We start from the raw sequence: 13747 nt of genomic DNA, 5'->3' as shown, positions 1-13747 counted from the left end.
AGCTACGCCCTGCGGAGAATCTGGTTAATTATTGGCCTAGTTTTCAAGTTGGTCCAAATGGGGGTCCAAAATTAAACTTTGTTTGATTTCATCAAAAATTGAATAAATGGGTTCTTTGATATGCCAAATCTAACTGTGTATGTAGATTTTTTATTTTTGGTCCAGTTTTCAAATTGGTCTACATTAAGGTCCAAAGGGTCCAAAATTAAACTAAGTTTGATTTTAACAAAAATTAAATTCTTGGGCTTATTTGATATGCTTTATCTAAACATGTACTTTGATTTTTGATTATGGGCCCAGTTTTCAAGTTGGTGCAAATCAGGATTCCATATCAAGTATTGTGCAATAGCAAGAAATTTTTAATTGCACAGTATTGCACAATAGCAAGAAATATCTAATTGCACAATATTGTGCAATAGCAATTAATTTTCAATTGGAGTTATCTTTCTTGGTATAGAATAGTAGTTGATAATATATGTTGGAAATTTGCCAGACATGACTATGATGTCATTTTCTATTTTTATTTGCCAATAACTTTATGTAAATAACTTCATTGGAAATTTGCCAATATAAAATGTTGCTGATGAAGCTTTTTTTTCCTTATCTTATCTAAAATGTTTTTAGATAATGTATGTTGGACATTTGCCAGACATGACTATGATGTCATTTTCTATTTTTATTTGCCAATAACTTTATGTAAATAACTTCATTGGAAATTTGCCAATATAAAATGTTTCTGATGAAGTTTATTGTATTGGTTTATACAATAAACAATGCATATTCACTTTTACTACCAACCAATCTTTACCATTCAGTGATAACAAGCACTTTATTTTACATTTTAATGTTTTATGATGTATTTAAAAGAGTAGTTATTGTTGCAAACTCCACTAGAATTTTGAATTGATATTAGTTTTGGAAAAAGGGAAACGGGGATGTGAAAAAAAATGGGGGGGGGGGGTTAAATTTTTCTCATTTCAGATTTCATAAATAAAAAGGATATTTCTTCAAACATTTTTTTGAGAGGATTAATATTCAACAGCATAGTGAATTGCTCAAAGGCAAAAAAAAAAATTTAAGTTCATTAGACCACATTCATTCTGTGTCAGAAACCTATGCTGTGTCAACTATTTAATTTTAGATTTAAATAAGTTTGAAGAAGAAATCTTTAATTGATTTGTAAAATCTTGACATTTGTTTTGTGAAAAAAAAACATGTAATGTCAAAAATTTGATCACAATCCAAATTCAGAGCTGTATCACGCTTGAATGTTTTGTCCATACTTGCCCCAACTGTTCAGGGTTCGACCTCTGCGGTTGTATAAAGCTGCGCCCTGCGGAGCACCTGGTTGAATATTATGAAGTTATAGTTAAAATTCACGTTAGTAAAAAATAATCAGTTCAACAAGACATATATCCTCCGAGAAAATACATAAAAACTTTCAATCTGTTTTGAGTAATTGCCCCTGAAATATCTAGTTTCTTTATTTTTTGCACTTTTGGCTGCTTTTGTGAAAAATATAAGAGCTAGGTTAAAAGTGTGATGAACACAACAATGTTTATCAACAATGAACATTTTGGTTCACAGACAATAACTTAAGTATATGTTCATGTGACATAGGAATATGGATCTGGTGGCGGCAGTGGTCACGGGGTGTGAATTATTTCCATAAAAGCTTATAATTTCAAAAGGTAGAAGACCTGGATTACTTCATACTTTGAATATATATAGATACCTTATGTTATAAATTTCTATGTGTCATATGTCCTTCGTCTTTGACCTCGTTTTTGTCGAGGCTGCGACTTTTGTCGCAGAAAGCTTGAAATAGGGATAGTGATCTGGCGGCGGCAGCGTTAGCTAACATCTTTAAAACGTAATATTTTAGAAGGTATAAGACCTGGATCCTTCATACTTTGTATATAGATGCCTTATGTTATGAAGTTGCCATCTGTCATATGTCCATTGTCTTTGAACTCATTTTTATGGTCCAGTGACTACTTGAAAAGTGAGATTTTGAGTATTCTTAATTTCTCATGTATTATGAGTAACAGGATAGCTATAATTGGTATGTGCGTAGCTTGCAAGGCTGTCATGCCTGTCAGACACTGTTTTCACTTGACCTCGACCTTATTTTATGGATTGGTGAACAAGGTTAGGTTTTCTTGGTTAAGTGTGTATCTATAAATGCATCAACCATTTGATTTTCTGGGGGGGGGGGGGGGGGGGTGGGGCTATGGATTTTTTTTCTGGACAAACTTTTTTTTGCCTGTGGCGAAAAACAATCATTTTTTTTCGCGACAAGTCGAAAACAACTTTTTTCTTTTAATTTTAGCATTACATATAGTGGCAGCTGAGGGGGAAACAAACATTTTTTTTCCTCAGAATCAAAAACAAAATTTTTTTTTCTCCAAAAAAATACATAGCCCCCCCCAGAAAATCAAATGATTAGTGCCTAAGATACTATAAGCAACAGGACTACTATATTTGGTGTATGGGATGATTGTAAGGTGAAGATATCCAATTGGCTGGTGTCATCTGAGCTCTTCTCATCACTTGGCGTTCTTCGTCTGTCATCATTAACTTTTACAAAAATCTTCTCCTCTGAAACTACTGGGCAAAATTTAACCAAACTTGGCCACATTATTAACATCATTAGGGTATATAGTTTTAAAAATGGTACAGGATGACCCGCCTGCTGACCACATGGCCGACATGGCTAAAAATAGAACATTATGGTAAAATGGAGTTTTTGGCTTATATTTCTAAACCAAAGCATTTAATGCAAATCTGACATGAGGTAAAAACGTTCATCAGATAAAGATCTATCTCTTCTGACATTATCACACGAATCAGACAACCTGTTGTGGGGTTGATGCCCCTGAATTGGTAATTTAAAGGAAATGTTTTGGTTAGTATCTTGAACATTATAATCATGGATAGAGATAAACTGACAAAATCTGACTGCATACTACCTTGAAAACTATGATAGATAGAAAAAAATGTTAGTTACCAAAATGATCATGAAGACAAGTTCTACAAATAAGTCTCATGATCGAATTTGTCAATCAATTCTTTATAAGAGTTATTGCACTTTGATGAAGATTTTTACATTGTTTTTTTCGTTTTTGCCTGATAGCGTAAAAACTATAATAGATAAAAACTTAAAATTCAAAAATGAACAACAAAACAAGATCTACAAATAAGACAATTTGGAAAAAAACGTCCAACAGGATTTTATTGGAATTATTGCCCTTTAATGATTTTTGCCATGTTTTGCCTTATATGATAAATATTATGGTAGATAAATAGATACTTTTTATTACAAAGATGATCAGCAAGGCAAGATCTACTAACAAGTCAAGTTTTGCCAATATAGTTGTCACTCTTTTAAAAAGGAGTTATTGCCCTGAAATGCAGATTTCTTTTACTCTCTTTTGTATTTTGAGCAAAAACTTACAGAGGTAGAGAGCAACTAAAGAAATTAAAGGATCATTAATATAAGATAAAAAAAATATAGATTTGTGTCATACATTCTATTCTCTACAAAGTTGGAGAGTTTCCTTTGTTAAATATCACGGGTGTCATTCGGTTTATCGAGAGAAATGATCGTGAAAGAATATCTAACGGCGGTCAAGTATTGAGAGGCGATCGTGAAAGTTCTGGTAACGGATCGTGAAAGACATTTAATGTACATTCTAGTTCAGAATCTTTGAAAAAATCACTTAATTTTCAAAACGCGGAAAAAATCCGAACAAAAAAATATGTCTGTCAAAATGGTTTAACTTCCTCAACTTAACTGTGAAAGAAGATAAAGAAAATATGAAGTACTTTTAGAAAAACCACTAAAGGCGCAATGCGTGTCAATGAAATTAATTACAAATAACACGCTTTTTGTACCTATAATGGTCATATTTCAGAATATCATGATATATTTGAAATTTGTTCTTTGGTGTATCTGATAGTACAGTAAAATTAAAGTATGTTCTTCCCTTAAAAGCGTTAATTTGTTTATGAAAACCTTGAATTTGTTGAATTTCCATCAAACTTGATCGTGAAAGATCAGGCAACGTATTATTTTGATCGTGAAAGAAAATGCGTGACCAGACTTAATACTAGTAATCAGAAATCAGTATTTCTTTTACCATTTGATAAACCTGCAACTGGTTGAAGCCTGTAACTATTTTGATAAGGATGAACATTAAAGCTATTATTTTTTTTCTATTCAACACTTTACCTCGAAAGTTAAAAATAAACAACAACTAAAAACGTGTCTAAATAAGTGTGAAACATTCAGCTCTGTGAATCGGTCTAGTGCAATTCAGACAGACCGACACTATTAAGCCAATAATAAGGATATGCAACGTTTAAACCAAAATGTTATCCAACAAACAAAAAATTACAGCAAAAACGGCATCTGTCATGTGTAAGTTGAGATTGAACGATAACCAACATTGTGTGCAACAGTACTTTCTTAAGTTCTTTATATACAACGCAGATGTGGATTGCTTTAACTATATACTACAGACTGTAGAATACCAGATCGCAAATGCTGTAATGTCTGCTTTACTTATGATAGTATATTTGTTTAACGTCTATAATATCAAGGGTTTTACTAGAAGTGTCAAATGCGCTTATGATTGTCATTGGTTCATAAAAAGAGGTCAAGGTCAGATGAACCATGCCATACAGATCTCTACAAATATCCCGTACACCAAATAAATGTGTTCCGATCCTTACAGTGCCTTAGAAACTGACAAATGTAAAAGTTATGCTTGGCCAATTAATTCGGAACATAAGGTCAAAAGTATATAAACCCTGACCGACAGCCAGACATAGACATCTTACTATCATTCAATATATCAAATACAATTGACATCACCATTGTCATATATGAAACATGCAGATAGACATGTATACCATACACGAAATACCTTGGCGCTATAGCATTCAGGCATATATCCAAAAGGACAAACAACATAAAACAAACATTGCCGAATGATGCATGATAATGAGTTCGATGTTAGTTGAAACCTTGCAGAAGTAGAAAATGTACACCTTACTCATAACAACAACACTGGATTGTTTTTTCGGCGTTTTGTCACCCATTGTCTTTTATTATTGTCGTATTGTTATTTCTTTTTCTTTTCATTTTCTGAAAATATTAATACTTTGAAATGCTTAAACCTATTGAGGATGTTGACCTATCTAGCTTTTCTCAATACCAATAACAATAACAAATATTAATTATAATTGAAGAATAATTTGAACGTCTTCGTAGCATCAGATCTTTCACGATCTTCAAAATTGCGGTACGTCATCTTTCACGATCCGAAAAATCAATTTTGTGTAAATAGTTCTTTATTTACCAAGTTTCAGATTATATTTATACAAAAAAACTATGAGAACCATTTGATTAATTCAAATAGAATGCCCTTACTCGGATAAAAGTAGTTTATCTAGTCGAATTTGTGAAAAAAATCGTGTTTGTTTACATTTTTTATGTCATTGAAATGTCGAGAAGCAATCTGCCTTTTGTTGTTATGTAAAAACTATGTACTTTTGAAATTGGATATTCTCACATACTGATCATAATGTTAAACCATTTTGACAGACAGTTTTATTTTGTCGTAAATTTGTCTGTGTAATTAATTAAATTAGAATATTTACTGATCTTTCATATGTCCTCTCGATTAAATGTCTTTCACGATCCGTTACCAGAACTTTCACGATCGTCTCTCAATACTTGACCGCCGTTAGATATTCTTTCACGATCATTTCTCTCGATAAACCGAGTGACACCCGTGAATATGCACAAAGACCAAGGTAAGCGACTCAGGTTCTTTAGAGCCTCTAGTTTGGAGTATTATAATAATTTCAGCTTGTGTCAGCAATTTGACAGAAAGCTCTCATGCATGGTAGGATTGCTGAACATCATTTCTTTTTTACCATATTGTACATGAGACTTATGCCATATTTTGTTTGCACGTTAAGAACCCTTGCAACAACTCTTTAAGGGGTCTGTAGGTAGCCTGTTGCAAGGCAAAATTTCCTATCCTCATTTTCCAGTAGCAGTCTAAATTTCCCCGACCATCATCTCGGATTGCAACTATCATTACAAGACCTATCTATTGTATTTATTGTTTTAAACTTGTTCTCGTCCTGAACATGCATTAAATATTTGCCACTGGACTTTAATCAACCAACAATCAACCAATCAATATGCCATATTTTGACTCTTGTATGATAATGAAACATTGTAACACCAAATTGATTTAATTCCTGATTTGTACAGTGCTGGGGACATCTGGATAATTGATAATTGTTTCTTAATTTCTCGTTCATGATGTCAGTTATATGCTAAAATATTAGTTCTAACTCCCTCGGGCATAATTAACCCTGATGATTTGTATATTTAAAATAAGGAGATGTGGTATGGTTGCCGATGAGACAACTATCAACCAGAGACCATAATGAATGTAATTACAGTCTGTACAGCCTTTGACAATGAGCAAAACCAATACAAGCTCCAATGAAGAAACCAAAAGCCTGGCCTATAATATGCACACACTACAAACGAAAAACAAATATAATAAAACAGTAACAAAGGACAACCACTGAATTGCAGGCTCCTGACTTGGGACATGAACATACAGAATGTGGTTGGGTTAAACATGTCGGTTATCACCTAACTCTCCCCTAAAATTCAATCAGTGGTGCAACAGAACAACACAAAAACAAAATACACAAAAATAAATAGAAATCGGCTTTTTGATTTGTTTAGCTCTTATACGTTTGATTTTTCCAAATTTGAAGTCTTGAGCATTGCTGATGAAGTTTTTTCTATTGAAAGATCATTTCTTTTATTGAGGAATAACTTTCATCAGGTAAGCTCAAGACATAAAGTTAAATACAAGTACTTATCAGTATAACAAGGTAACAGTTGTCCATCTCATAATGAATATAAATATTAAAGAAATATCATATCCTTTCTTTTTAGGTCAAATTAAAGAGGAATTAGAAACTTGGACAGAAGATGACAAAATGTTTATAGAAACAAATGGAGCAAAGAGTGTACTAAAATGTATTAAAGAAAATGGTTGTGTTGTTGTCACCGGAAGTTCGGGAACAGGAAAATCATCATTAGTGCGTCATGTTGCTCTACAAATGCAAGAAGGCGGCTATGATATTTTACCAGTAACAAGCCCTGAAGAAATTATCAAGTGGTACAATCCAAGTAAGAAAATCCTTTTTGTTGTGGATGACTTTTGTGGAACATACACCATAAATCCTACTAAGTTGGAAAGCTGGAAAAATCTAATGGAAAAAATCAAAACATTAATAGAAAAGAAACCTGTCAAATTAATCATGTCTTGTAGACTTCAGGTTTTTAAGGATGAAAAAATGAAATCTTTATCATTTTGTCAATCCTGTGAATGCAATCTTTTGTCTGAAGATATACGTTTATCGAAAAAAGAAAAACAATCTATTGCTGAACTTTACTTGAAAACACATGCCTTTAAGATCAAGGAATATTATGACATGTTTGACTGTTTTCCTCTTTTATGTCAATTGTACAGCAAAAACAAAAATCTGATAATGGAAGATTTCTTTAAGAATCCATTTAGAGTTTACAAAGAAGAGATAGATAAATTACAAACAGAGGGAGGACATGTCAAATACTGTGCACTTGCTCTATGTGTCATGTTTAACAATCATTTCAAAGAAGAATGGCTCACAGAAGATGTCAATAAAGATATCAAAACAATTATAAAGAACACATTTGAAGCTTGTAAAGTGGTGAAAGGAACTTCACGATTGGTACTTCGTGATGCGCTGGATTCACTAACTCAAACGTTTATCAGAAAGGATGGTGAAGTGTACAGACTAATTCATGACAAGCTGTTTGACTTTCTTGCTTTTAACTTTGGCAGTGTTATGATTTATTGTTTAATTAATAATGCTTCAAGCCGTTTGATTCGTGAAAGGTTTGTTTTTGAAAATAAAGGCAAAAGAAATAAATTTTTGATAGTTGTATTAGAAAGATATCAGCAAAAGTATATAAATAGAATGATAGATGACTGGTTTATAGGAAAGATAGTAGATGTCTTCTGTAACATCAATATGGAGGATCAAATCTTCAGACAAAAATTCCTTGTACATTTAAAAGGTTTGGAAATATTAAAGCAGAAACAATTGGCAAGTCTATATGACACACAAAACAAAGACACTCCATTAATACAGTGTTGTTATGAAGGAGATATTGATCTGGTTGCATGGTGCTTATATCATTGTAACAGTAATTTAAACCATTGTAGACCTACTGGGTCATCACCTCTGTTCATTGCTTGTCAGGAAGGACAAACTGAAGTAGTACAGATGTTAATAAACAATAAGGCTGACATTAATAAGTGTAGAGATACTGGATTATCACCTCTGTACATTGCTTGTCAGAATGGACATACTGAAGTAGTCCAAATGTTAATAAACAATAAGGCTGACATTAATAAATGTGGAGATACTGGAGAATCACCTCTGTTCATTGCTTGTCAGAATGGACATACTGAAGTAGTACAGATGTTTATAAACAATAAGGCTGACATTAATAAGTGTAGAGATAATGATGGAGTATCACCTCTGTTCATTGCTTGTCAGGAAGGACATACTGAAGTAGTACAGATGTTAATAAACAATAAGGCTGACATTAATAAGTGTGATAATGATGGAGCATCACCTCTGTACATTGCTTGTTATAATGGACATACTGAAGTAGTACAGATGTTAATAAACAATAAGGCTGATATTAATAAGTGTAGAGATACTGGAGCATCATCTCTGTTCATTGCTTGTCAAGAAGGACATACTGAATTAGTACAGATGTTAATAAACAATAAGGCTGACATTAATAAGTGTAAAGATACTGGATCATCACCTCTGTTCATTGCTTGTCAGGAAGGATATACTGAATTAGTACAGATGTTAATAAACAATAAGGCTGACATTAATAAGTGTAAAGCTACTGGAGCATCACCTCTGTACATTGCTTGTCAGGAAGGAAATTCTGAATTAGTACAGATTTTAATAAACAATAAGGCTGACATTAATAATTGTACTAGAACAGGAGAATCCCCCATATTTATAGCTTGTTATAAAGGTCATGTAAAGGTTGTTGAATTGTTGTTAAAACATGAAGCAGGTTGTAACATTAAATGGAGAGGACTAACACCACTAGATATTGCAAGAAGAGAAAATCATACCAATATTGTACATTTGTTACAAAAAATAAAAATAATATAATTAGAAGGTCAGCGAACATGATAACATAAATCAATAGAACTATTCTGCTTATTATATAATTAAACAAAATAAAACCTTTAGATATAAATGCTAGCTAGAAGAGAAAATCATACCAATGGTGTTTGTTTGTTAAAAAGAGACTAAATAGATAAAAACTGTGATGTGTATATTAAACAGCATTATTGTTTCACAGCACATTTAACTTATTGATTATAAACATTACTAAATGTAAAATAACTCTCAAAATACTTTTGTTATGCATTGTTAAAAACATTCTATGTTATAAAACAATGTTGCTTAGTTTTAGATTTTGATATAAAATTATGTCTAATAGCTCATTAGACAGTTAGACTTGCAATTTGGTGTAAGTTATTTTTGGTCAGTTTTGATATTTCTAATTGAATTTACCAAAGCATGCATAGATTCTTTTCGTCTTGCAACAAATGTTATTTGCGTAAACCTTTTTTGTATGAAATTTTATATTTCAAAAGGTGAGAATAATCCATAACCTGGACTGGCAATTGATTATTTGCAACCATTATTTCCTGAATATAACAAGTGTAGTTGAAATGTACTTGTATGTTCCCCGTAGGGGAGGGGGCATTAAGTTTTACCCTTGTCCGTCAGTACGTCCCAAAGTTGGTTTCCGTTCTCTAACAATAGTTTGCCTCAACCAAATGTTATGAAACTTACAAACAATGCTAACTACCACAAAACACAGATCAAGTTTGAATTTTGGTGGCGTCACATCACTCGTTCTAGAGTTATTATATTTCATGCCCCTTTACAAATGGAAAAATTGCGGAATTTTTCGTTTTCGTTCTTTAATTTTAGTTTGTCTAAACCAAATGTTATAAAACTTGTACACAAGACTTAAATTACTACAAAACTCAGATCAATAACAAATTTGGGTAGTATCACTTTTACCTTTCTTCAGTTATGTCCCTTTATATGATATGCAAACGGGGGCATCATCTGTGTCCCATGGACACATTCCCCACTTTTGTCGGAAAAGCTATACAAAGCGATTCTACATTCCGTCGGCGGCGGCGGCTTCCACAAATATTCACCCTGTAGTTAAAGTTTTTGTATTTCCTTGAAATTTTAATAAGTTTGATTTGTACCAAACTTTGACAGAAGCTTATTTATGATCATAAGAAAGTATCAAGAAGAAAATTTTGTAAAAAATCAAAATCTTGTTTAACCGTATTTTACTTATAAATGAACTTAATCTACCACACTTGGACAGAAGCTTGTTTATGATCATATTAAGATAGTATCCAGAAATCAGAATTTTGTAAAAAAAAGAATCCTGTTTATCCGTATTTTACTTTTAAATGCACTTAGATTTTCTGCCAGTTAACATTTCATTCACTCTGGTTAAGGTCTTGAAAATTTTAATAATACCTTTCTTAAACGAAGCTTGTTTATGATGAAAAGCTAGTATCTAGAAGGAAATTTTGTAAAAATTTATTTCCTGTTTTCCCGTATATTACTTATAAATGGACTTATAAATGGACTTAGTTTTTATACGTCCGTTTTAACGAATTATGGTATACAGTTGTCCCTCCATCCGTCTGTCTGTACGTCTGTCATCAATATGTCAGATATTAACTCAAAAACGCTTTAACGAATTTGTATGAAACTTTGGTGAAATGTTTATATCTATTGACGTGAGCTCCCAAGTTTTTTTTATAAATTTTAGATTTTACGTTTCTGAGTTTTTGGGTTTTATTCATTACAAAAAGGGGATTTTCCAGTTTTCGGACAATATCCTTAAAGTGCTTTGAGCAATTTTCATTAACCTTTAGTGACTGATTTATATTTGTAAAGATAACCTCCCTTTAGTTTTTTTGTCGAGCCTGCAACTTTTGTTGCAGAAAGCAAGCTCGACATAGGGATAGTGATCCAGCGGCGGCGGCGGCGTTAGCTAACTTCTTAAAAGCTTTATATTTTAGCAGGTGGAAGACCTGGATGCTTCATACTTTGTATATAGATGCCTCATGTTACGAAGTTTCCGTCAGTCACTTGTCCAATGTCCTTGACCTCATTTTCATGGTTCAGTGACCACTTGAAAAAAAAGTTCAGATTTTTTGTAATGTTGAATTCTCTCTTATTATAAGTAATAGGATTACTATATTTGGTATGTGTGTACCTTGCAAGGTCCTAATGCCCGTCAGGTAGTTTTCACTTGACCTCGACCTCATTTCATGGATCAGTGAACAAGGTTAAGTTTTGGTGGTCAAGTCCATATCTCAGATACTATAAGCAATAGGGCTAGTATATTCGGTGAAAGGAAGGACTGTAAGGTGTACATGTCTAACTGGCAGGTGTCATCTGACCTTGACCTCATTTTCATGGTTCAGTGGTTATAGTTAAGTTTTTGTGTTTTGGTCTGTTTTTCTCATACTTTATGCAATAGGTCTACTATATTTGTTGTATGGAATGATTGTAAGGTGTACATGTCTAGCGGCAAATGTCATCTGACCTTGACCTCATTTTCATGGTTCAGTGGTCAAAGTTAAGTTTTTGAGTTTTGGTCTTTTTATCTAATATTATATGCCAAAGGTCAACTATATTTGGTGTATGGAAATATTTTATGATCTACATGTCAGTCCGGCAGGTTTTATTTGACCATGACCTCAATTTCACGGTTCATTGGACAATGTTAAGTTTTTGTGTTTTGGTCTATTTTTCTTAAACTATAAGTAATAGGTCAACTATATTTGTTGTATGCAAGGATTGTTAGCTGTACATGTCTGCCAGACATGGTTCATCTGACCTTGACCATATTTTCATGGTTCATTGGTCTTTGTTTAGCTATCTTGGTTAATGTTAAGTTGATGTGACAGTTGTAATAAAGCTTTATACTTAGGACTTACAACATAATATCAATGATTAGTAAAGAAGGCGAGACATTTCAGCGTGTGCACTCTTGTTTTTATAAATTTTGGATATGACATTGAGAAGTAATTGAACTTTATTCTTTGAAAAAGTGACGGGCAAATCATGCGCTCATGGCGCAGCTGTTTATTCTTCCAGTGAACATTCCATACAGTCTGCAGTTTAAAGTTTTTAAAACATTTATTAGATTCATAAACCATCCTTGATTTTTATCTTACCGTCGTCGTACTAAACCAATTCCTACCAAACTTAAGCTAAATGATCCTTAGAGTATCTCGAATAAAGTTTGTGTTTTATTTTCTGTTTCGCCAAAAATCATAGCCGCCATGGCTAAAAATAGAACATAGGGGTAAATGCAGTTTTGGCAGTTTTTTAATAAGTTTGATTTGTACCAAACTTGGACAGAAGCTTTTTATGATCATAAGAAAGTGTCAAGAAGAAAATTTTGTAAAAAATAAAAATCTTGTTTTTCTGTATTTCCTTATAAATGAACTTATAGTCTACCACACTTGGAGAGGTGGCTTGGGTATCATCATATTACGATAGTATCCAGAAATAAGAATTTTGTAAAAAAAAAAAATCCTGTTTATCCGTATTTTACTTTTAAATGCACTTAGATTTTCTGCCAGTTAACATTTCATTCGCTCTGGTTAAGGTCTTGAAAATTTTAATAATACTTTTCTTATACGAAGCTTGTTAATGATGAAAAGCTAGTATCTAGAAGGAAATTTTGTAAAAAAAATATTTCCTGTTTTCTGTATATTACTTATAAATGGACTTTTTATGCGTCCGTTTTAACGTATTATGGTATACAGTTTTCCCTTCATCCGTCTGTTTGTACGTCTGTCATCAATATGTCAGATATTAACTAAAAAACGCTTAAACCAATATGCATGAAACTTCGATGAAATGTTTATATCTATTGACGTGAGCTCCCTCTCGTTTTTTTATAAATTTTAGATTTTACGTTTCTGAGTTTTGGGGTTTTATTCATTACAAAAAGGGGTATGTTTGGACAGTTTTTGGACAATATCCTAAAGTGCTTTGAGCAATTTTCATTAAACTTTAGTGACTGATTTATATTTGTAAAAATAACCTCCCTTTAGATTTTTTTTAATAAATTTTGGATATGACATTGAGAAGTTATTGAACTTTATTCTTTGAAAACGTGATGGGCAAATCATGCGCTCATGGCGCAGCTGTTTATTCTTCTAGTGAACATAAAATACAGGCTGCAGTTAAAGTTTTTAAAACATTTATTAGATTCATAAACCATCCTTGATTTATAGCTCACCGTCGTCGTCAGTCGTCGTCAGTCTGATGTAAACTATTTCAAACAACTCCTTCTCTGAAACTACTAAACCAATTCCTACCAAACTTAAGCTAAATGATCTAGGATATCTTGGATAAAGTTTGTGTTTTATTTTCTGTTTCGCCAAAAAATCATAGCCGCCATGGCTAAAAATAGAACATAGGGGTAAATGCAGTTTTTGGCAGTTTTTTATACGACCACAAAAACATTTTGAGGTCGTATATTGGTATCACGTCG

At 32.6% G+C, this 13747-nt stretch overlaps 1 protein-coding gene across 1 annotated transcript in view; it reads left to right on the top strand.

Annotated features, from left to right (window-relative positions):
• Positions 1-9294, top strand: part of LOC139529031 (uncharacterized) — a 16209-nt gene extending 6915 nt beyond the window's left edge. The window contains exon 4 of the mRNA XM_071325265.1: positions 6998-9294. Coding sequence (XP_071181366.1) covers positions 6998-9294 — 2297 coding nt within the window. The remainder of the gene's footprint in view (positions 1-6997) is intronic.
• The last annotated feature ends 4453 nt before the right edge of the window (positions 9295-13747 follow it).

This window comes from Mytilus edulis, chromosome 6, assembly GCF_963676685.1.
Source record: "Mytilus edulis chromosome 6, xbMytEdul2.2, whole genome shotgun sequence".
Lineage (NCBI taxonomy): Eukaryota > Metazoa > Mollusca > Bivalvia > Mytilida > Mytilidae > Mytilus > Mytilus edulis.
The sequence above is the reverse complement of the archived record's forward strand: the minus strand, read 5'-3'. Positions and strand labels throughout refer to the sequence as shown.